The sequence below is a fragment of the Bos grunniens genome, chromosome 11, assembly GCF_055505025.1.
Source record: "Bos grunniens cultivar Pamir isolate PY7600 chromosome 11, Bosgru_T2T1.0, whole genome shotgun sequence".
In the NCBI taxonomy this organism is placed as follows: Eukaryota; Metazoa; Chordata; class Mammalia; order Artiodactyla; family Bovidae; genus Bos; species Bos grunniens.
In genome coordinates, this window is record NC_141175.1 from 60,267,390 (window position 1) to 60,287,778 (window position 20,389).

Here is a 20,389-nt window from a genome sequence, read left to right on the forward strand (position 1 = left end):
CAGAGAACAAGTTGAAAAATTGCAAAATGGCAGTCACCTCCCCTTACCCAACGTGTCTGGTCAGACTGAGAAGGAAAGAAACGCATTCATAAATTCTCAGCGGTTCTAGGTACCTGGTATTCCCACTCCAGGTGTCCTCCCTTCTTATTAAACGCCATAACTTTCCAATCTGCAACGGAGACCTTTATCACTGTATCCATCATGACAGCTTCCTGCTCTTCCACGTCTGAAATAATTTTAGACTGTTCTTTGTTTCCACTGGGCTTTAAGGTGCTTTCAATAAATCCGGCTCTAGTTTCCATGTCTGGAATATACCGAAGTTCAAAGTGGCCAACACTGAAATTCCACCTTAAATTTACAAAGACGTGTTTTAGAAATTTACATTTTAAAAAAGGGACCAAATAATAAAGAACTCTTGTAGAGTGAAGAAACAAACACTAAAATTTGGGTGATGAGAAAAGGAACAATTAAACACAATCTTCTGGAAAAGAGCACACTATACTGATTTCAGCCACAAGAGGGCATAAGTTGGGTCCTGGCCCTTTAGAAACTGGTTCTGAGAGCTGTGATCTGACAACAGCTATGGGATAGATTTTTCTCTCAAAGATTAACAAATGTTCACATTTCTAAATCAAGGCAATCTTCTCAAAACACATCAAAGTCACATCAAAATGACGCAGCTTGCAGTCGGTCCTACTTCTTAATTAAAGTGTGGAAACATTTCACTCAAGTGTAGAGAAATTAACCCTTATTGGGATATCCCAATAAGCCAATGTAAAAGGCAAGATGAATACATCAAGTTTAGATTTTTATGAAAATAGAGCCTTGAAAGGCAATGTGACCCAGTATACCAAGTCTGAAGGTCATAACACCTCAGTTTCAATCTTAGTTCTCTTTGGTTAGCCTTAACCTTGCCTGAGTTTCAGTGTCCGTATCTGTAAAGTGGTAGCAGTAATGTTCCTCTATAATTAACATACAGAAAAATCACATATCTATTGACACTATAATGGTCTTGACACTTAGATATAAAATGGCCCTAGAATTCTGACATCTGTTAAAAAGTAGATACTCAAGGAATATGGATCTCAGGTGGCAGACTCTTCCCATTCTGATAATTCAAATTCTGTTAAGTTGCACATCTGCTCCTATGGTGGCTGAACACCCAACAAGCACTCAACATTTAGGGAAACAAAATCTCATCAGGATAAAGGAGCTCCGGTTGCCAGCAAAGCCCTCGACTTACAGTCCAGGGAATGAAGAGAGAATACATTCTTCACTGAACTTGAGAAACGTTTTCAGGAAACAATGATTGTGCATCAAATTAGACAAAATCTCAAAGAATGGTTCAAAGTCCGGTTCACTTTCAAAAAGATAAACATGGGCTCTCAAATTCTTTTTATTGCATGGCAATTTAGAATTTAAACATTAGGTTTAAAAAAACTCAAGCATGTAATTTATGACCACTAGCATATCTAATCCAATCACATAATTTTATCTTAGTTTTTTAAATATTTATTTTATTTGGCTGCATTGGGTCTTAGTTGTGGCAAGCAGGATCCTTTGCTGTGGTGTGCGGGCTTCTCTCTAGTTTTGGCTTGTGGGCTCAGCAGATGTGGCATGTGGGCTTATTTGCCCTGTAGCGTGTGGGATCTTAGTTCCCTGTCAGGGATTGATCCCAGATTCCCACCCCCCACACTGGAAGGCAGATTCTCAACCACTGGACCACCAGGGACGTTCCTAATCACATTATTTTAAATGTAAAAATTTACATTATTTGAAAAAGGAAACAAAAAAGTATTTGACCAAATAAATTATACTTTAACACTTTAAGAAAATAGATTAAAATATTATTTTAAAATTGAGGTGGTAGTCAGACAAACCACAAAACTATCTACCAGAGAGAACTTCAGAGTCCAACAGGCCCAAGTGAAACAAAGCACATCAGCTTTGTCTGTCTGTATTCAAAGAACTTTGACCAGTGAGGTTGCTGTGAAAAGTATCATAACCTAAAACTAAGCTAATATATGGGCTTCCCTGGTGACTCTGGTAAAGAATCTTCCTGCAATGCGGGAGACGCAGAGATTTGGCTTTAATCCCTGAGTGGGGAAGATCCCCTGGAGGAGGAAATGGCAACTCACTCCAGTATTCTTGCCTAGGAAACCCCATGGAAAGAAACACCTGGGGGGCTACAATCCATGGGGTCGCCAAGAGTCAAACACAACTGAGCGACTAAGCAATCACAACAACAAAGCTAACATACAGTCATCGTATGGGACTCCTCCTGGTTACCATATCCAAAAGCACATGGTGAGAAGTTCAGCTCAAGATTTGTTAATATTAATAGTCATGAAGCCGTTTTAAATTTAGGGGCTACAGGGAGTTCCCTGATGATCCAGTGGTAAAGAATCTGCCTTCCGATGCAGGGGACGTGGGTTCAACCCTTGGTGGGGGAACTAAGATACCACATGCCACACATCACAACTGGAGAAGCCTGTATGCTGCAGCCAACACCCAGCACAGCCTAAATAAACAGATAAATTGAGGGGCTACATTTCTCTTTAAAAAGTAGTATGCTTTTGGGGAAACAAAAACAGTTCAGAAAATCTCAACAAAGAAAAAGCCGATGAACTCTGGTCTTACTGTACTTCTAAACATCAACAGCAACATCATCTAAATACACACTTCTCATTGCCACTGCGAGGTCCAACGGCTCTCACAGTTTTCTGGGTGCGCTGCAGAAGCAAGATGTCTTCTTCTTGTTCCATTTCATCATTATCCCACTGGCGACAACCCAGAGCTGAACAGATGTACCTCACCTGAAAAGACAGGTGTAAAATTAGTAAAGAGAATACATTCCAGGAGATCAGAGACAGTAAAAGACTCTCGATAATTTATAAAAAGTGAAAGGAAATTGAGGAAATGTATAAAAAGTACCCAAGGATTAAGAAGCAACAGCTGTACTGTTTAGCACAGGGGCCTCTACTCAATACTCTGTAATGGCCTATATGGGCTTCCCTGGTGGCTCAGCAGTACAGAATCCGCCTGCCAAAGCAGGAGACATGGGTTCAATGGAGAAGGAAATGGCAACCCACTCTAGTATTCTTGCCTGGAAAATCCCATGAAAGCTACAGTCCAAGGGGTCGCAAAGAGTTGGACACCACTTAGCGACTAAACAACGATGACAGTGGCCTATATGGGAAAAGAATCTTAAAAAAGAGTGGATATATGTACAACTGATTCACTTTGCTGTATACCTGAAACTAACATAACACTGTAAATCAACTATACTCCAATAAAATTTTTTTAATAAATTTTTAAAAACTGGAAAAAAAAAAAAAGCAGCAATAGCTAGATTACCACCAGTTCCTAAAATGAAACATTCAGAACCATAGAAGTGCCAGTGAATATTTACTTCAGGGAACGAGTTTCAGAATTTAGACAATTTCAGTCTTACTGTGAGCATTTATTTCCATGAAGAAATGGAGAGCTAGTTGTGATCTCTTAGTAATAATACCATGAATAAAATCCAAGGTGAGCTAAAAAAAAAAAAAAAAAAGAAAAACCACCTCGGAGATTCCATATAGCAGATGCATTTAGTTCTAAAAAATTCAAACCTTCTCTAACAGCTGTTAGCATTTTCAAGTACCTCTTTCAAATCCTCATTCAAAGGAAAGGGGAAATTCTTTGAATGGTGTGACCAAAATCCTCACAGAAAGAAGCGTACCTGCTAGGATACCAGAATTTTGGAGCAGCACATCAAACCACAAAACTAGCTGCCCAGGTTCAGTCCCACTGCTTCACAAATGAGAACACTGAAGGAGAGAGAGGACCATAAGGCCTCCTCAGTACAATACAGATGCAGGTGGCTGGAGAAGGCAAAAAAAAGCTTGCGAGAACAAGAAGGGCCTATGGGCCGAACACTCAGACAAGGGATCATCAAACTTGAAAAACTCAAGGATCAAAGACCTTTTCTCTATTCTTCCTTGTTTTCAAGTCTATATACAAATATTCAAGTATCAATGTGTTCAGGGGTTAGAAAGAGATTTTTACCTTTCTAAAAAAGCGTATTTTTAGTTATTCCCAACAATGGATTTATAAGACCCAATCTTAACAGTCAGATTATTTCCTAAGAGCTAAGAATGGAGAAAGCATAGGTCATTAACAGCATGACTTTTTCATCAGACAGATTTAAATCAAATCTGACCTTGGAAGTTTCTGAACCTTTGAAAGCCTCAATTTTCTCATCTTAAAATGAGCACGAACTTGCCTCTTAGATTCTCTCATGACAGGCTCAAACTAGAGAAATAAATAAGTAGTAGCGCTTATTCTTATCATCAGGATTATTATTAATCCTTGGAGCATTCCTCATCTATCCAAATAAAAAATTTTAAATGTAACCATTAGAAATATTGTGATAATTTCAAAATGATGCATGAAAAATGCATCTGACACACAGCAGACCAGTTATTCCTTCTCTTCCTTCTGCTGTTCCTGGCTCTGCTGTTTGACTCTGTTGTTTATTCTGTTGTTTTGGATAAATTCAGTTTTTCTTAATAGTACTTCCCCCTTTCTACTTCACAGTTCTTTTATCAAAAGAAATGATATCCTTGGGGAAAAATTATAACAGACCTCAACCAGTAATAGTACAGTTTAAGAAATTATTTCTTCTATTCTTGTTTAGTCTGACTGTGTTCTTGCCTGGAGAATCCCATGGACAGGGGAGCCTGGTGGGCTGCCGTCTATGGGGTCGCACAGAGTCGGACACGACTGAAGTGACTGAGCAGCAGCAGCAGCTCCCCAAACAAACTAAACATTTTTACTCACCTTTCCACTATATGCACTGAGTCCATATGTAGTGAGAGACTTTCCTCCAACCAAGACAACATCATCTCCAAACTTATAAGACGATTCGAGAAGTGATTCAACTGTAAACGGAACTGTTTCCATGCTCTCACGGTCCCGGTCCCACTGGAAGAGGTCTCCATCCAGGGAAGGAATGATCATCTTGTTCCCAAATACCTAAAATAAAAGCTAACTTTTAAAAGGATTCTATGAATGAATAAAGAAGATGTGCTACACATATACAATGGAATATTACTCAGTCATAAAAAAGAGCGGAACAATGCCATTTGCAGGAACATGGATGGACCTAGAGATTATCACGCTAAATGAAGTAAACCAGACAAAGATAAATATCATACATATCACTTATATGTGGAATCTAAAACACAACACAAATGAACCTAACTACACAAAAGAAACAGACTCACAACAGACACTGAGAATATACCTGCGGCTGCCAAGGGATGGAGGGTGGGGGAGGGATGGATTGGAAGGTTAAAACTAGCAGATGTGAACTATTATACGTAGAATGAGTAAACCAACCACAAGGTCCCACTGTTTAGCATAGGGAATTATATTCAATATGCTGTGATAAATCAAATAGGAAAAGAATATGAAACAGGATATATATATATATATATAACTGAATCACCTTGCTGTACATAGAAATTAACACGACATTGTAAATCAACTATATGTCAATAAAACAAATAAATAATAAAAATAAAAGGATAAAAATAAATATAAATATAATGTTAATAGTTAAACAATTGACAAATTAATTAATAATTAAATAATTACCAAATTAATTAATGATTAAATAAATAATAAATAATTTTTAAAATAAATAAAAGAATCAGCAGGAACTAACAGCCATGGTCTCATGCCTGATGTACTTTGGCCTCTGGAGCAGCATACAAAGTTGTACAGCTTATCAACCAAAAGCAATTTAAAAGAACCACCCGTCTCTCCTGGGGCCCACAGGTACACTCCAGTATGGTTTTCCTCAAACTCTGTTCACCAGGAGCCAAGAGTGCTCCATAACAAGACCAAATGAGAGTTCTGTGACTAAGTGTGTTCAAGCAGAAGTTACTGTAGGAGTTCTTATGGTGATTACTATGCTAATGGATAATGTAATTTTCTAGTAAAGGGACAGTTTATGCAGCACTTTCCAGGCCTATTTTATCCAAGCCAGTTACCATCAATGATTCAGGTCTAAGGAACATAGGTTGATTTAAGCAGCATCCCACTCTTTCTTTCATTCAATTTCTCAGATCTGCTATGAGCAAGAAGCCTGGTAACCAAGCTTAATGATTTCATGCTCTTAGTTGTCCTTCCTTCTTTTAACAACGTTTATGGAGGGCCTATTACATGTCATAGGAAATACTGCCGTGGTCTCATGCCTGATGTACTTTGGCCTCTGGAGCAGCATATGAAGTTGCACAGCTTATCAACCAAAAGCAATTTAAAAGAACCACCTGTCTCTCCTGGGGCCCACAGGTACACTCCAGTATGGTTTTCATAGGAAACAGAATAGGAAAGACTAGAGATCACTTCAAGAAAATTAGAGATACTAAGGGAATATTTCATGCAAAGATGGGCTCAATAAAGGACAGAAATGGTAGGGACCTAACAGAAGCAGAAGATACTAAGAAGAGGTGGCAAGAATACACAGAAGAACTACACAAAAATGATCTTCACGACCCAGATAATCAGGATGCTGTGATCACTCACCTAGAGCCAGATATCCTGGAATGTGAAGTCAAGTGGGCCTTAGAAAGTGTCACTACAAACAAAGCTAGTGGAGGTGATGGAATTCCAGTTGAGCTCTTTCAAATCCTAAAAGACGATGCTGTGAAAGTGCTGCACTCAATATGTCAGCAAATTTGGAAAATTCAGCAGTGGGCACAGGACTGGAAAAGGTCAGTTTTCATTCCAATCCCAAAGAAAGGCAATGCCAAAGAATGCTCAAACTACCGCACAATTGCACTCAGCTCACATGCTAGTAAAGTAATGCTCAAAATTCTCCAAGCCAGGCTTCAGCAATACGTGAACCATGAACTTCCAGATGTTCAAGCTGGATTTAGAAAAGGCAGAGGAATTAGAGATCAAATTGCCAACATTCGCTGGATCATCGAAAAAGCAAAAGACTTCCAGAAAAACATCTATTTCTACTTTACTGACTGCCAAAGCCTTTGACTGTGTGGATCACAATAAACTGGAAAATTCTGAAAGAGATGGGAATACCAGACCACCTGACCTGCCTCTTGAGAGATCTGTATGCAGGTCAGGAAGCAACAGGTAGAACTGGACATGGAACAGACTGGTTCCAAATAGGAAAAGGAGTACGTCAAGGCTGTATATTGTCACCTTGCTTATTTAACTTCTATGCAGAGTACATCATGAGAAACACTGGGCTGGACGAAGCACAAGCTGGAATCAAGATTGCCTGGAGAAATACCAATAACCTCAGGGATGCAGATGACACCACCCTTATGGCAGAAAGTGAAGAACTAAAGAGCCTCTTGATGAAGGTGAAAGAAGAGAGTAAAAAAGTTGGCTTAAAGCTCAACATTCAGAAAACTAAGATCATGGCATCTGGTCCCATCACTTCATGGGAAATAGATGGGGAGACAGTGGAAACAGTTGCTGACTTTATTTTTGGGGGCTCCAAAAATCACTGCAGATGGTGACTGCAACCATGAAATTAAAAGACGCTTACTCCTTGGAAGGAAAGTTATGACCAACCTAGACAGCATATTAAAAAGCAGAGACATTACTTTGTCAACAAAGGTCCGTCTAGTCAAGGCTATGGTTTTTCCAGTAGTCATGTATGGATGTAAGAGTTGGACTATAAAGAAAGCTGAGCGCTGAAGAACTGATGCTTTTGAACTGTGGTGTTAGAGAAGACTCTTGAGAGACCCTTGGACTGCAAGGAGATCCAACCAGTCCATCCTAAAGGAAATCAGTCCTGAGTGTTCTTTGGAAGGACTGATGTTGAAGATGAAACTCCAATATTTTGGCCACCTGATGCGAAGAGCTGACTCATTTGAAAAGACCCTGATGTTGGAAAAGATTGAAGGCAGGAGGAGAAGGGGACGACAGAGGATGAGATGGTTCGATGGCATCACCAACTCAATGGACATGAGTTTGGGTAAACTCCAGGAGTTGGTGATAGACAGGGAGGCCTGGTGTGCTGCGGTTCATGGGGTTGCAAAGAGTCGGACACGACTGAGCGACTGAACTGAACTGAACTGATTACACGTCAGGGACTATTCAGTTGCTTAGGATACACAAGTAAGCAAAACAAAAAGAAAACAAAAACACCTGCCAATGTGGCTCTCAAACTCTGGACTGGGGAGTTAAATAACATAATAAATAATTACAGACTATGTTAGGGGATAAATGCCATAAGGAAAAAAAACAGAACAAGATGAAGGAGGAAGGGAAAGTATATGCATAGGAGAGGAAGGGACTGTCATTAATGGTTAAGTTCAGGGCAGGCTCCCATAGAGAAAGTAACATCTGAGCAAACTCTAAACACAAGTACTAACTCTGATGATATAGGGGAACAGCCCTTGCAAAGGTCTTAAGCAGGAAGTACACGGTGACAGCGGAGGGGAACAGGCTGGAGAGGCAAGGATGGAGAGCAAGCGGAAAGCCCAAAACTGTGGTGGTTGTGGACAGTGGAGGTGATGCCGGTGGTTAGATTAGGGATGCGATTGGAAGGTAAAGCCAGTAGGATTTCATGGTGGATTCCCTGTACACACGAGCGAAAGAAAAGAGCCCAGGATGACTCTAAAGGAGCCCAGGATGACTCTAAAGGTTTTGGCCAAGAACACCTTGTTTCTGGAGAAAGAGTTTAAATTAGTACATGCCTTTGTGACACTGGCCTTTCAGCATTAACAAATAGACGCAACTCAGGAATTCCCTGGTGGTTCAGTGGTTAGGACTTGGTGCTGTCAGTGCTGGGGTCCAAGTTCAATTCCTGGTCAAGGAACTAAGATCCTGCAAGCCATGTGGTGCAAAAAAAAAAAAAGGACACAGCTTGACTTATTTCAGCTAATGCCACAACTATTTTCCTGACTGTGAAGGCTCAAAACTTTGGAAAAGGGGCTATGAAAGAAGTATGAGTTTAAAAACCAAAAGCCTCCAAACAAATGTCAATATAAATGTAAAAAAAAATTTTTTTTTCTCTATGGACTTCTTTGTTCCTTAAGCAGCAGAATCTTTTCTTTAAAGAGATACTTACAGGGATATTTTAAAGAGATCCTTTTCTGTCACAAAGAGTTTTAAGTGTTGTTCAGTTAATATGTTCTTTCCCCCACCCCCTACCCCCAGGTTTGTCCCACACTCCTGGAGTTCTAGAAAACAGGTTGAAAAACACGACTCTAATCCACTTCTTTCCTTCATTTCGTAGTTCAAATCCTTATATCTCTGGTTTGAACTATTATAATAATCTCTTCACAGGTCTTAGCTGGAAATTTCCTCAACCTAACCTCTGTGTATCTTCTAGATTAATCTCTAAGTCAGTTAAGCTTGTTATGACACTATTCAAAAATCCTCAATAGCTCTCCATTATCTTCTTACTAAAGACCCCAAATGCTAAGTCCAACATTCAAAGTCCTCTAAACACAACCTCATACAACCTTCTCCTCCTTGTCTTTCTTTTTTTAATTTTTTAATTTTTTTTTTCCTCCTTGTCTTTCACCTTTCCCCACGTGGGTGGAAATCAGGCATCATTACTTAGGCAGGATATTTAATGTTATTACTGTTATTGTTCACTTATGTCATTGTCAATGTCATTCATTCTCCCTGGAACACCCCAGTACCAACTCTGCCCACTGAAATCCCATTCGGCCTTCAGGCTAGCATCGCTTATATTTTTCCTTTGAAATCCAAGAAAATTTTAGCAGTGGAAGTTCACTGACCGAAGTCTTCCTACTATACTTTTTGCTGTGACTATACTGAGGCAATATTACAGTCTCCAAAAGTGTTCACTGTACTGTTAAATGTTAAATATGTTAATGTGTACGTGTTTATGCTTATACAGTGGCTGTAAAATTAATGCACTCAAACCTAGTGGGCAGACTCTATCAAACTCCGTTCCCTCAGCAAGAGAACAAAGGCCTCTGAGAGACATGGCTGACTCTTGGGCTGGGGCAAGGCAGGTAGAAGGTGAATCTTTAATATCTTATTGGTCTGAAAAGTAAGAATATATACAAAAAAAAAGATGGAAACATGTCACTGACCACATCTGGAACTGAAGCACCAGAATGATTAACTACTGAATTATAAAGCATTGAAAAAAAAATAAGGAATTTATGAGTCCATATTGTTAACAAACAGATAAAATAAACAACATATGGGAGAGAAGGGAATGCTTTTACTGCAATAAAATGCCAAGAGTCTACTGATATATTTGAAGGGAGGACTGCAGTTGGAAAAATTAGCATCTTGCAGTCATCACAGTTAAGACTGTGTCAGGCAAAAATCAGCCATGGTGTGAAATCTAGGGGTAATTTTGACGAGGAGCAGGATATCTGCATGGTCCTAAAGTATCTTCCTGCGCTTCCCTGGTGGCTCAGTGGTAAGGAATCCAACAGCCAATGCAGGAGACGCAAGTTCAATCCCTGGGTCGGAAAGATCCCCTGGAGGAAAAAATGGCAACCCAGTCCAATATTCTTGCCTAGAGAATTTCATGGACAGATAAGCCTGGCAGGCTCTAGTCCATAGGGTCGCAAAAGAGTTGGACATGACTTAGCAACTAAACAACAACAAAGTATCTTCCAAACTGCTTATGAGTAACAGTAGATTAAAAACAAAAAAACAGAAAAGTCATTATATAGCGGAGAATTTAGACAATACCTTGACCAGATGATCAAATGAGTTTGATAGACAGGAAACCCTAAGAGAAGGTTACCTACACAGCATTCTGAACCAAGAATGCACAGCCTGGATCTAATTATCAGGAAACATCAGACAAGCACAAAAGAAGGAAAATTCTATTTTATTTTTAAGTAAAAAGCCAGAGAGACAATATTTTTCAAAAATGTCAATGTTGTAAAAGATAGTGTCTGTGGGGAAAAAAATCCAGATTAAAAGAAGCTAATGTGACAAGTAACTGTACTACCTGACCCTAGACTAGATGCTACACTGGTAATGAAAGACACCATAAAAGACATTATTAAGTCAACTGATAAAACTGGAATATAGACGACTGATTAAAAGTTGATGACTGTACTGTGGTTATGTAAGAGAGTATCTCTATTAAGAAATGCATGCTGAAGCATTTAGGAGTAAAGAGCTATAATGGATATTTCATTTATCTTTAGATATTTCAAAAAAAAAAGAGTATGTATGGGGGTTTGGGAGAGGAGAGATTACACATACAACTCAAATGATAGAGCAAATAAGTTTTGAGCAGATTAATCTGGGAATACAAGGGTTGGTTCTTTTTTTTTTTTTTGGTACTACTTTTCATACCAAAACGTGTGCAACTTCTTGTACTGTGAAATTACTTCCAAATAAGAGATTAAAGAGAACAGATACTCAGCTTTGCAGCTGTAATTAAAATCAGAAGGCTATACCATGAAATTGAAGGTTCATCATAATTCTTGCTATTTAAAGATCTCCAACTATTTCTCTTTGTTTTTTAAAAATCTAAATTTGGGGAGACTTCCCTGACGGCTCAGTGGTTAGGACTCTTCCGCTCCACTGCCAGGGGCCTGGGTTCAATCCCTGGTCGGGAACTAAGATCCCACAAGCCATGTAGCACGGTCAAAAGTAAATAAATACATAAATAAAAATAAACATTTGATTTTTAATGAGCTCTCAAATGACACTGGCATGTATACATATACACCGCAAATTATCTTAGAATTTTAACATTACTATTTTATTCTTTGCTTTCTTCTATTTACTGATAACAGATAAAAAAATTCTAATTTCAAAAATCAAAGCCTTTCATCTTTTGAAGAATGTTCAACTCAAAGTTGTCATTAAGAACAGATTTAGGTCATGGTGAAGCTACCAAAGTAATCTCCCCTTTTAAGTTACACATTAGTCAGGAAATCAAGAGTTTATTGTTCTCTACCATCCACATTCTCTCTTCTATTTACTAGAACAATAAATTCAAACTATGATATAAAAATGATAATAAGGGACATCCCTGGTGGGCCAATGGCTAAGACTCCTGGCTCTCAACGCACGGGGTTTGAGTTCAATTCCTGGTCTGGGAACGAGATCCCACATGTTGCAACTAAAGATCAAAGCTCCTACATGCCACAACTAAGACTTGATGCAATGAAATAATATTTTTTTAATTATAATAAAAATAATGATAATAAAAACTTCAATAAAATGATAAAATTAAAAAACAGGTATTGTCTGGTAATGTCAACAGCAAGCACTGGCTGAGGACAAATAGGCAGAGCAGGTGTGTATCACTACAAGAAAGAGGAAGAGTGGTTGCTGGGTCTGCAGGAAACAAATAACATTTATTTTTACTTGTTTCCTCTTCCATTAAACAACTTCTCTTTCTCTAAACAAGCGGCAGGTCCTTAGGGAATGCAAAGGCTTCGAAGTGCAACCACCCTCAATCACTACCCCCCCACCCCCTACACACAAAAAAGAACAAACAAAAACCTCCATCAGATGAACAGGAGCTAAAGTTCACCTTTGCTTCCAAATGTAAAAGAAAGTAAACTTATCTGCAATTAAAAATACGGTTTAAACAACCAAGAAGATGTCATGTGATTGACCATACGGAGACAAACTGCCTTATTTTATTTGCCTTTTTTTTTTTTTTTTTGGACTTATTTTAAAAGAGGACAAAACCCAAAACAAAAAAGCATTATGATTCCAGCCTTGATCATGTCATATTTCTGGATGATGATTTTAAAGTTTACTTTCAAATAGCTGCTCTTCACTAATTGGCTGCTTATGAGTCATACTCACGGCTGCTAACCTCTGCACCAATCTTTGTGAAGTCTTTGAGGCTGCAGCTGTGAAAGCAGATGGCGCTTTTTCCTTGAGAGCCACAGAAGCGGTCGAGGCCTGCAGTTCAGGTAGAGAGATGACCTCACCTCTCAGAAAAGCATTACCTCACCCTCCCAGCATAGGAATGAGTCACCCGGAGAGTCAGCTGCAAATCTCTTGGTATAAAAAAAATGTAGGTTATGGTGATGCATTTTCACATTCCATCAGTTTGTCTCTGGAAGGAGCCATTTGTTCTGATTCGCTGCTCTGCATCTCAGACTAATTACGTGCTTCGCTTCCCACTTCAGTCATTTTCAAAAACACACATGCTTATTATTTGGGGGTGGTGGCGGGGTTTCCCTCTATTTGTTTTTTCCTGTGAATAATTTTAAAATAAAAGGTTTGTCAAATTGGCAGGCAAACTCGGTATCAAAGATCCAACCCCGGTCTTTAACCACCAAGTCACAAAGCAGCTTAGTAAAAGTAATTTAGTTACCATTTCTGATCAAAACCTGAATGGCATAATGCATACCAGTGGCACCCGGAATCAAGGACTGCTATTTGAAATCAGAATGTGAGGATAAGAACTCTGTTTTCAAGTGGCAGAAGGAACTTCAACTGAGAAAATAAAGGAACTGACTGAAAACAAAAATTCCTCTTATTTGAAAAAAACATATTTTCATTTGGTTCTTCGTTCTTTTTCTATGCGATCACCTCCCCACCCACCCAGCCCCAACCTCCCACCATCAACACATATACTTTGGGTGGGTAATATTCAACTTTAACTTAAAATGAAAGTTTTGAAACATCAAATGTAAAGAGATGACTATAATAAAACCCCATGTGTCTATGACCCAGTTTCAACAATCATCAGCATTTTGCTACTTTCCATTCATCTGCTACATCTATTTGTTAGGGCAGTATTTTAAAGTCAGTCACAGGCATCATGTCATTTCACCTACACATACTTCAGTATTTGCTGCTGAGAAATAAGTACCATGCCAAATGTTACATCTAACAGAATTAAGAGGAATTCCTTAAAAATCATCTAACATTCAAATTTCCCTGACTGTTGCAAAAACATACTATATAATTGGGGCTTCCTTGGTGGTGCTAGTGGTAAAGAACCCACCTGCCAAGGCAGGAGATGTGAGAGATGTGCGTTCAATCCCTAGGTCAAAAAGATCCCCTGGAGGAGGGCATGGCAACACACTCCAGTATTTCTGCCTGGGAAATCCCATGGACAGAGGAGCCTGGTAGGCTATATAGTCCATGGAGTCTCAGAGTCAGACACGACTGAAGTGACTTAGCACTCAGAACTATATAATTCATTTGCTCCAACAGGAATATAAAGTCCACATATCACATTTTATTCTTTTTGTCCCCTATCAGGCCCCTTTTACTCCCTTTTTCTCGCTTTGGTTTACTTGAGAAACCAGATTATTCATCCTACAGAATGTCCCTCAGTGTGGATTTTGCAAGTGACTTGTTACTTTATTCCCAGTATTTCTTTCCTTTCTTTCCCCCCCACTTTTTCTTTTCAAAATTTATTTGGCTACGCCAGGTCTTGGTTGCCGTGTGTGCGATCTAGTTCCCCAACCAGGGATCAAACCCAGGCCCCCTTACATTGGGAGCATGGAGTCTTAGCCACTGGTCCACCAGGGAACTCCCTATTCCCTGTATTTCTTTAAAAGGTGTAATAAAAACTGGAACTTTGATCTGATGCAGCTTTGATGTTTTGGGACAAGACTACCTCACAGGCTGTGCTGTATATTTCCTATTATATTAACAATCAAGGTCAGACATTCTCATTTATTTCTGTATCACCTATGACTGGTTTCTCACTATAAGTAGAAAGACTGCATAACCCACAAAGCCCAAGATATTTACTATCTAGCCCTTTACAGAAAAAGTTTGCCAACCCCTGAGTTATGTCATATGTGTTACTATTAATCAGTGGATTCAGTACAGTCAGTCTGGTCCCTCCATTTTAAAGAGTCCCATCAACTTTTCACCATTTTAGTATCAACTGAGGATCTACTACTTCAATAAAATGATAAAAGAATGACTTTCAATTCTATCATTCTTTCTTCATTTCTTAGCTAGAATTTTTCTAAAAAAGAACTTCCCTTGTTTGGCTTTAGATGCTGGATTTGCCTCTAGTTCCCTGATCAGGGATGGAATCTGGGCGTCCTGAATTGGGAGCTTGGGGTCTTAATGACTGGACCATAGGAAAGTCCCCTCCACAGCTATTTAAAAAGGTATGTCTACAATAAACGCTGGAGAGGCTGTGGAGAAAAGGGAACCCTCTTACACTGTTGGTGGGAATGCAAACTGGTATAGCCACTGTGAAGAACTGTATGGAAATTCCTTAAAAAACTGGGAATAGAACTGCCATATGACCCAGCAATCCCACTGCTGGACATATACCCTAAGGAAACCAGAAATGAAAGAGATACATGTACCCCAATGTTCACTGCAGCACTATTTACAATACCTAGGACATGGAAGCAGAGAAGGCAATGGCACCCCACTCCAGTACTCTTGCCTGGAAAATCCCATGGATGGAGGAGCCTGGTGGGCTGCAGTCTATGGGGTCACTAAGAGTCAGACACAACTAGGTGACTTCACTTTCACTTTTCACTTCCATGCATTGGAGAAGGAAATGGCAACCCACTCCAGTGTTCTTGCCTGGAGAATCCGAGGGACAGAGGAGCCTGGTAGGAAGCCGTCTATGGGGTCGCACAGAGTTGGACATGACTGAAGTGACTTAGCAGCAGCCACAGCAGCCGCAGCAGGACATGGAAGCAACCTAGACGTCCATCAGCAGACGAATGGTTAAGAAGTTGTGGTACATATACACAATGGAATATTACTCAGCAATAAGAAGGAACACATTGGAGTCAGTTCTAATGAGGTAGATGGACCTGGAGCCTATTATAAACAGGGAAGTAAGTCAGAACGAGAAACACAAATACAGCATATTAACACATATATATGAAATTTAGAAAGATGGTAACAATAATCCTATATGCAGGGCAGCAAAAGAGACACAGATGTAAAGAAGAGACTTTTGGACTCTGTGGGAGAAGGCGAGGGTGGAATGATTTGAGAGAATAGAACTGAAACGTGTATATTACCATAGGTAAAACAGATGACCAGTGCAAGTTTGATGCATGAAGCAGGGCACCCAAAATCATTGCCCTGAGACAACCCAGAGGGGTGGGGGGGAGGGTGGTGGGAAGGGGGTTCAGGACAGGGGACACATGTGCACCCATGGCTGATTCATGTTGATGTATGACAAAAACCATCATAATATTGTAAAGTAATTATCCTTCAATTAAACTTAATAAATTAATTTTTAAAAAGGTATGTCTCTTGGTTCCCAAACTACTGATGAATGTTTCTACCATTTTGGGGATCCTGCTTTTCCCATTCCTTCTTCTGTTCCCCCAATTCTTCCACAGTCAAAACAGAAAGAGTTTTGGTGTTTTTTTTTTTAACATTTTCTTCTGCTTGGAGACCTTCAATCAGACTTTGACAAATCAAAGGGTTCTCTTAGTGAGGCACCTGCATTCTAAGCATATTTGTAAATACTTTTAAAGAATTCACACCAACCAGGTGGGTAAATCTACAAGAGGGCAGGAAAATCCTAAAATTCTACTAAAGCTAATCTATCCTTGAAACCCTTTTCTCTCTGATTCATCACTCTCTACTTGAATTTTAATAAGTTAGTGATTCTGCTGCTGCTAAGTCGCTTCAGTTGTGTCTGACTCTGTGCGACCTCAGAGACGGCAGCCCACCAGGCTTCTCCATCCATGGGATTTTCCAGCAAGAGTACTGGAGTGGGGTGCCACTGCCTTCCACTCAGCCATAAAAGGGAACAAAACTGGGTCATTTGTAGAGACATGGATAGACCCAGAAACTGTCAGAGAGTGAAGTCAGTCAGAAAGAGAGAAACAAATATTGTATATTAATACATATATGTGGAATCTAGAAAAAACTGATGTAGATGATCTTATTTACAAAGCAGAAATAGAGACACAGATGTAGACAACGAATATGGATACCAAGGAGGAAAAGTGGGGGTGGGATGAATTGGGAGACTAGGATTGACATATATATATTATTGATACTATGCATAAAACAGATAACTAATGAGAACCTACTATATAGCATAGGGAACTCTACTCAGTGTTCTGTGATGACCTAAATGGAAATGAAATCCAAAAAAGAGGGGATATATGCAGATAGTGGATTAACTCTGCTGTACAGCAGAAACCAACCCAACATTGTAAAGCAACAAAACTCCAATATAATTTTTAAAAATTAAAAAAAAAAGTGTTAGGGATTCAGAAAAGTTGGTTGGAGGTCATTTTCTCACCATACTCCTCTACCAAGGGATGGTTTCTCTCAGTTCCCGGGACACTAACACTCCTAACTTTTCTCTTCAGCACAGACTTTTCCTCTGTGAGCACCAGACCCACATATACAAATGCCTTCTTAACATCTCTGCTTGGAGAGCTCTCAAAGTCACTTTGAACTCATCACATCTAAACAAATTCATGTTCTCCCTCTCTACACCTGTTCTTAAGTTACTACTAATTCCTCCTTTGGTATTCTAATTTCACAAAGACTTCCCTCCCTAAACATCTCTTCAATCCATCACTTTACTTCCCTCCACTTCCTGTCTCACTCCAATCCAAGCTATCCCCATCTGTTCCAGACCAGTCTCTTAACTAGTCTCCATACTTCTGCTCTTCTTCCTCTTCCAGTCCATTTTCTATGGTTGTTGTTCAGTTGCTCAGTCGTGTCTGCCTCTTTGCGACCCCATGGACTGAAGCAAGTGAATCTTCCCTATCTTTCACCACCTCCTGGAGCTTGCTCAAACTCATGTCCATTGAGTAGGCGATGCCTTCCAACCTTCTCATCCTCTGTAGTCCCCTTCTCCTCCTGCCTTTAACCTCTCCCAGCATCAGGACCTCTTCCAATGAGTCAGCTTTTCCCACCAGGTGGCCAAAGTACTGGAGCTTCACCTTCAGCATCAGTCCTTCCAATGAATATTCAGGAATGACTTCCTTTAGGATTGGCTGGTTTGATCTCCTTCTAGTCCAAAGGACTCTCAAGAGTCTTCTCCAACACCACAGTTCAAAAGCATCAATTCTTCAGCGTTCAGCCTTCTTTATGGTCCAACTCTCACATCCATACAGGACTACTGGAAAAACCACAGCTTTGACTATATGGACCTTTGTCGGCAAAGTAATGGTTAGTACAACTATGTAACATAGTATACTATGGTCAGTACAGACAATATACATAGTCAGCAGAGTACAGGAGAGGTTGGTTTAGTAGGATTTTAAGAATTTATCTACTTTCTTCCAGATTTCCACAACTTCTGGCTGGTGTGAATACATCATAAATATTTTATTCTTATTTATTTGTTTGGCTGCACCAGGTCTTAGTTGCAGCACTCAGGATCTTTAGTTTTCATGGCAGCATGCAGGATCTTTTAGTTGCTGCATGTGACCTTTTAGTTGTGGCATGAAGAAAATCCCATGGACAGAGGAGCCTGGCGGGCTACAGTCCACGGGGGTCACAGGGCTGGACACGACTTAGCGACTGAGCACACTCATGGGATCTAGTTCTGTGACCAGGGATTGAACCTGGGTCCCCTGTACTGGGAGCATGGAGTCCCAGCCACTAGACCACCAGGGAAGTCCCTTTACAAATATTTTCTAAATGTAAATACTTCCACAGTTAGAGATAACTGGCTTATAATACAAATGCCTCACTGTGCCAACCTTCTGATTCATCAGTCTCATTGAAAGTCTCAGCAAAACAGAATGTCAAAAAACCCTTTCCATTTTGACTATGGAGGAGTCTCTCCCAGTTAAAGCCTTTCAGTGGCTTTCCATGGCTGAGGATGAAATCCAAAACGCTTCCCATACATTATAAGACCCCGAACAGTCTGACCCCGGCCTCCCTCTATGGACTCATCTCTACCTCACCCTCATCCGAGTTGCCACCCTTGCCTTCTTTAGTGCTCTGAGCACACCATGATCATTCCTGCTGCAAGGCCTTGACGCTGGCCATTTCCTCTCCCAGAGCAGTCCTTCTCTGCATCTCTGTCCATCTCTTACAGCTCTTTGTCCTCAAAGGATCTCAGTTGTAAACACTGTTTCTTCTGAGCAGCCCTCTCTGACCTCCCACCTTGGGACGTCAGGTACCCTTGCTAAGCCTCTCTTAGTTCTACCCTTCCTTGTGGCAGTTACCGTAATTTGACTATGATATTTACACTATAATAATTTTATATCTGGCTCCCCTGCTAGCTCCACATAGTGCCATGTAAGTTCCATAAAGGCTAGGATCTTACCAGACCTGCGCATTGCTGTAACCCCAGCCGCACAGTCCCGCAAGACCCTCTGCCGCCTTAAAGACCAGTTTGAGTTTGGGGTGTGTTAAAGTTCAAGTACCACTGACTCTCTCATTAGGGTTAAGAAGCAGGGACTTCTCTGGTGGTCCAGTGGTTAAGAATCCACCTTCCAATGCAGGGGATGTGGGTTCCATTCCTGGTTGGGGAACTAAGATCCCACATGCTGCAGGGCAACTAAGCCCACAAGCTGCAACTAGAGAGAAGCCTGCACATAGCAGTGAAAGATCCTGTGTGCCGCAACTGAGACCCAATGCTGCAAAACAAATAAATAAATATTAAAAAAAAAAAAAAAAAGCTGCAGCAGCAGTCAGGTGCTCACAGTGCACTGAGCACCATGGTAATTTGCTCTCTATTATGATGGGCTTCCCTGGTGGCTCAGATGGTAAAGAATCTGCCTGTAATGCAGGAGACCCAGATTCTATCCCTAGGTTGGGAAGACCCCATGGAGAAGAGAATGGCAACCCACTCCAGTATTCTTGCCTGGAGAATTCCATGGACAGAGGAGCCTGGCAGGCTACAGTCCATGGTGGTCCGCAAAGAGTCAGACACGACTGAGGGACTAACATACGATGTCTTTGTCCCTAAATTTCAATGAGAATGTTGAAATTAATGTGAGGGAGAGTAGAGGAAGCTTATTTGCTGAACATTCGGTGTTCCAGGGAATCATACCTCCTCAAGGATTAAGGACAGGGCCTCAGGGTTAACAACCAGTTGGTTGATCTAACATGAAGAATTATGAAATCTTTCAGTAGATTTGGATATTAGTCAAAGGCATCCTGTGTGACATGCTTAAAAGGAAATGTAGATTTAAAAGAAGAAGAAGAAAGAAAGAAAGAAAATGCAGAAGAAAAGACAAATCCTGAAGTAATTTGGTATTTATAATCATCAAAGATTCTGAATTATTGCGCAAGGGCAGTGAGATACCAAGTAGATAATCATTTTTTCATTCTTTCTTTCCTTAACCTACACTCAACCTATAAAACAAAATACCTCAAGGAAAACTACTAGCTTAACTGATTAAGTATACTTTTGGCATTCATGGTGAAAAATAGAGTTTAGTAACTACTTCTGCCTTCACTTAGATTAATAAACATCCATAAAGTAGATAAATAATATGCACAAGGGGTCAGTTTC

General features: G+C 40.1%; 1 protein-coding gene across 1 annotated transcript in view; it reads right to left on the reverse strand.

Annotated features, from left to right (window-relative positions):
• Positions 1 to 20,389, reverse strand: part of EIF2AK3 (eukaryotic translation initiation factor 2 alpha kinase 3) — an 82,916-nt gene that overhangs the window by 33,773 nt on the left and 28,754 nt on the right. Inside the window, exons 3-5 of the mRNA XM_086326644.1 lie at positions 4,825 to 5,019; positions 2,683 to 2,816; positions 114 to 348 (exon numbers count right to left, since the gene is read on the reverse strand). Coding sequence (XP_086182770.1) covers positions 114 to 348; positions 2,683 to 2,816; positions 4,825 to 5,019 — 564 coding nt within the window. The remainder of the gene's footprint in view (positions 1 to 113; positions 349 to 2,682; positions 2,817 to 4,824; positions 5,020 to 20,389) is intronic.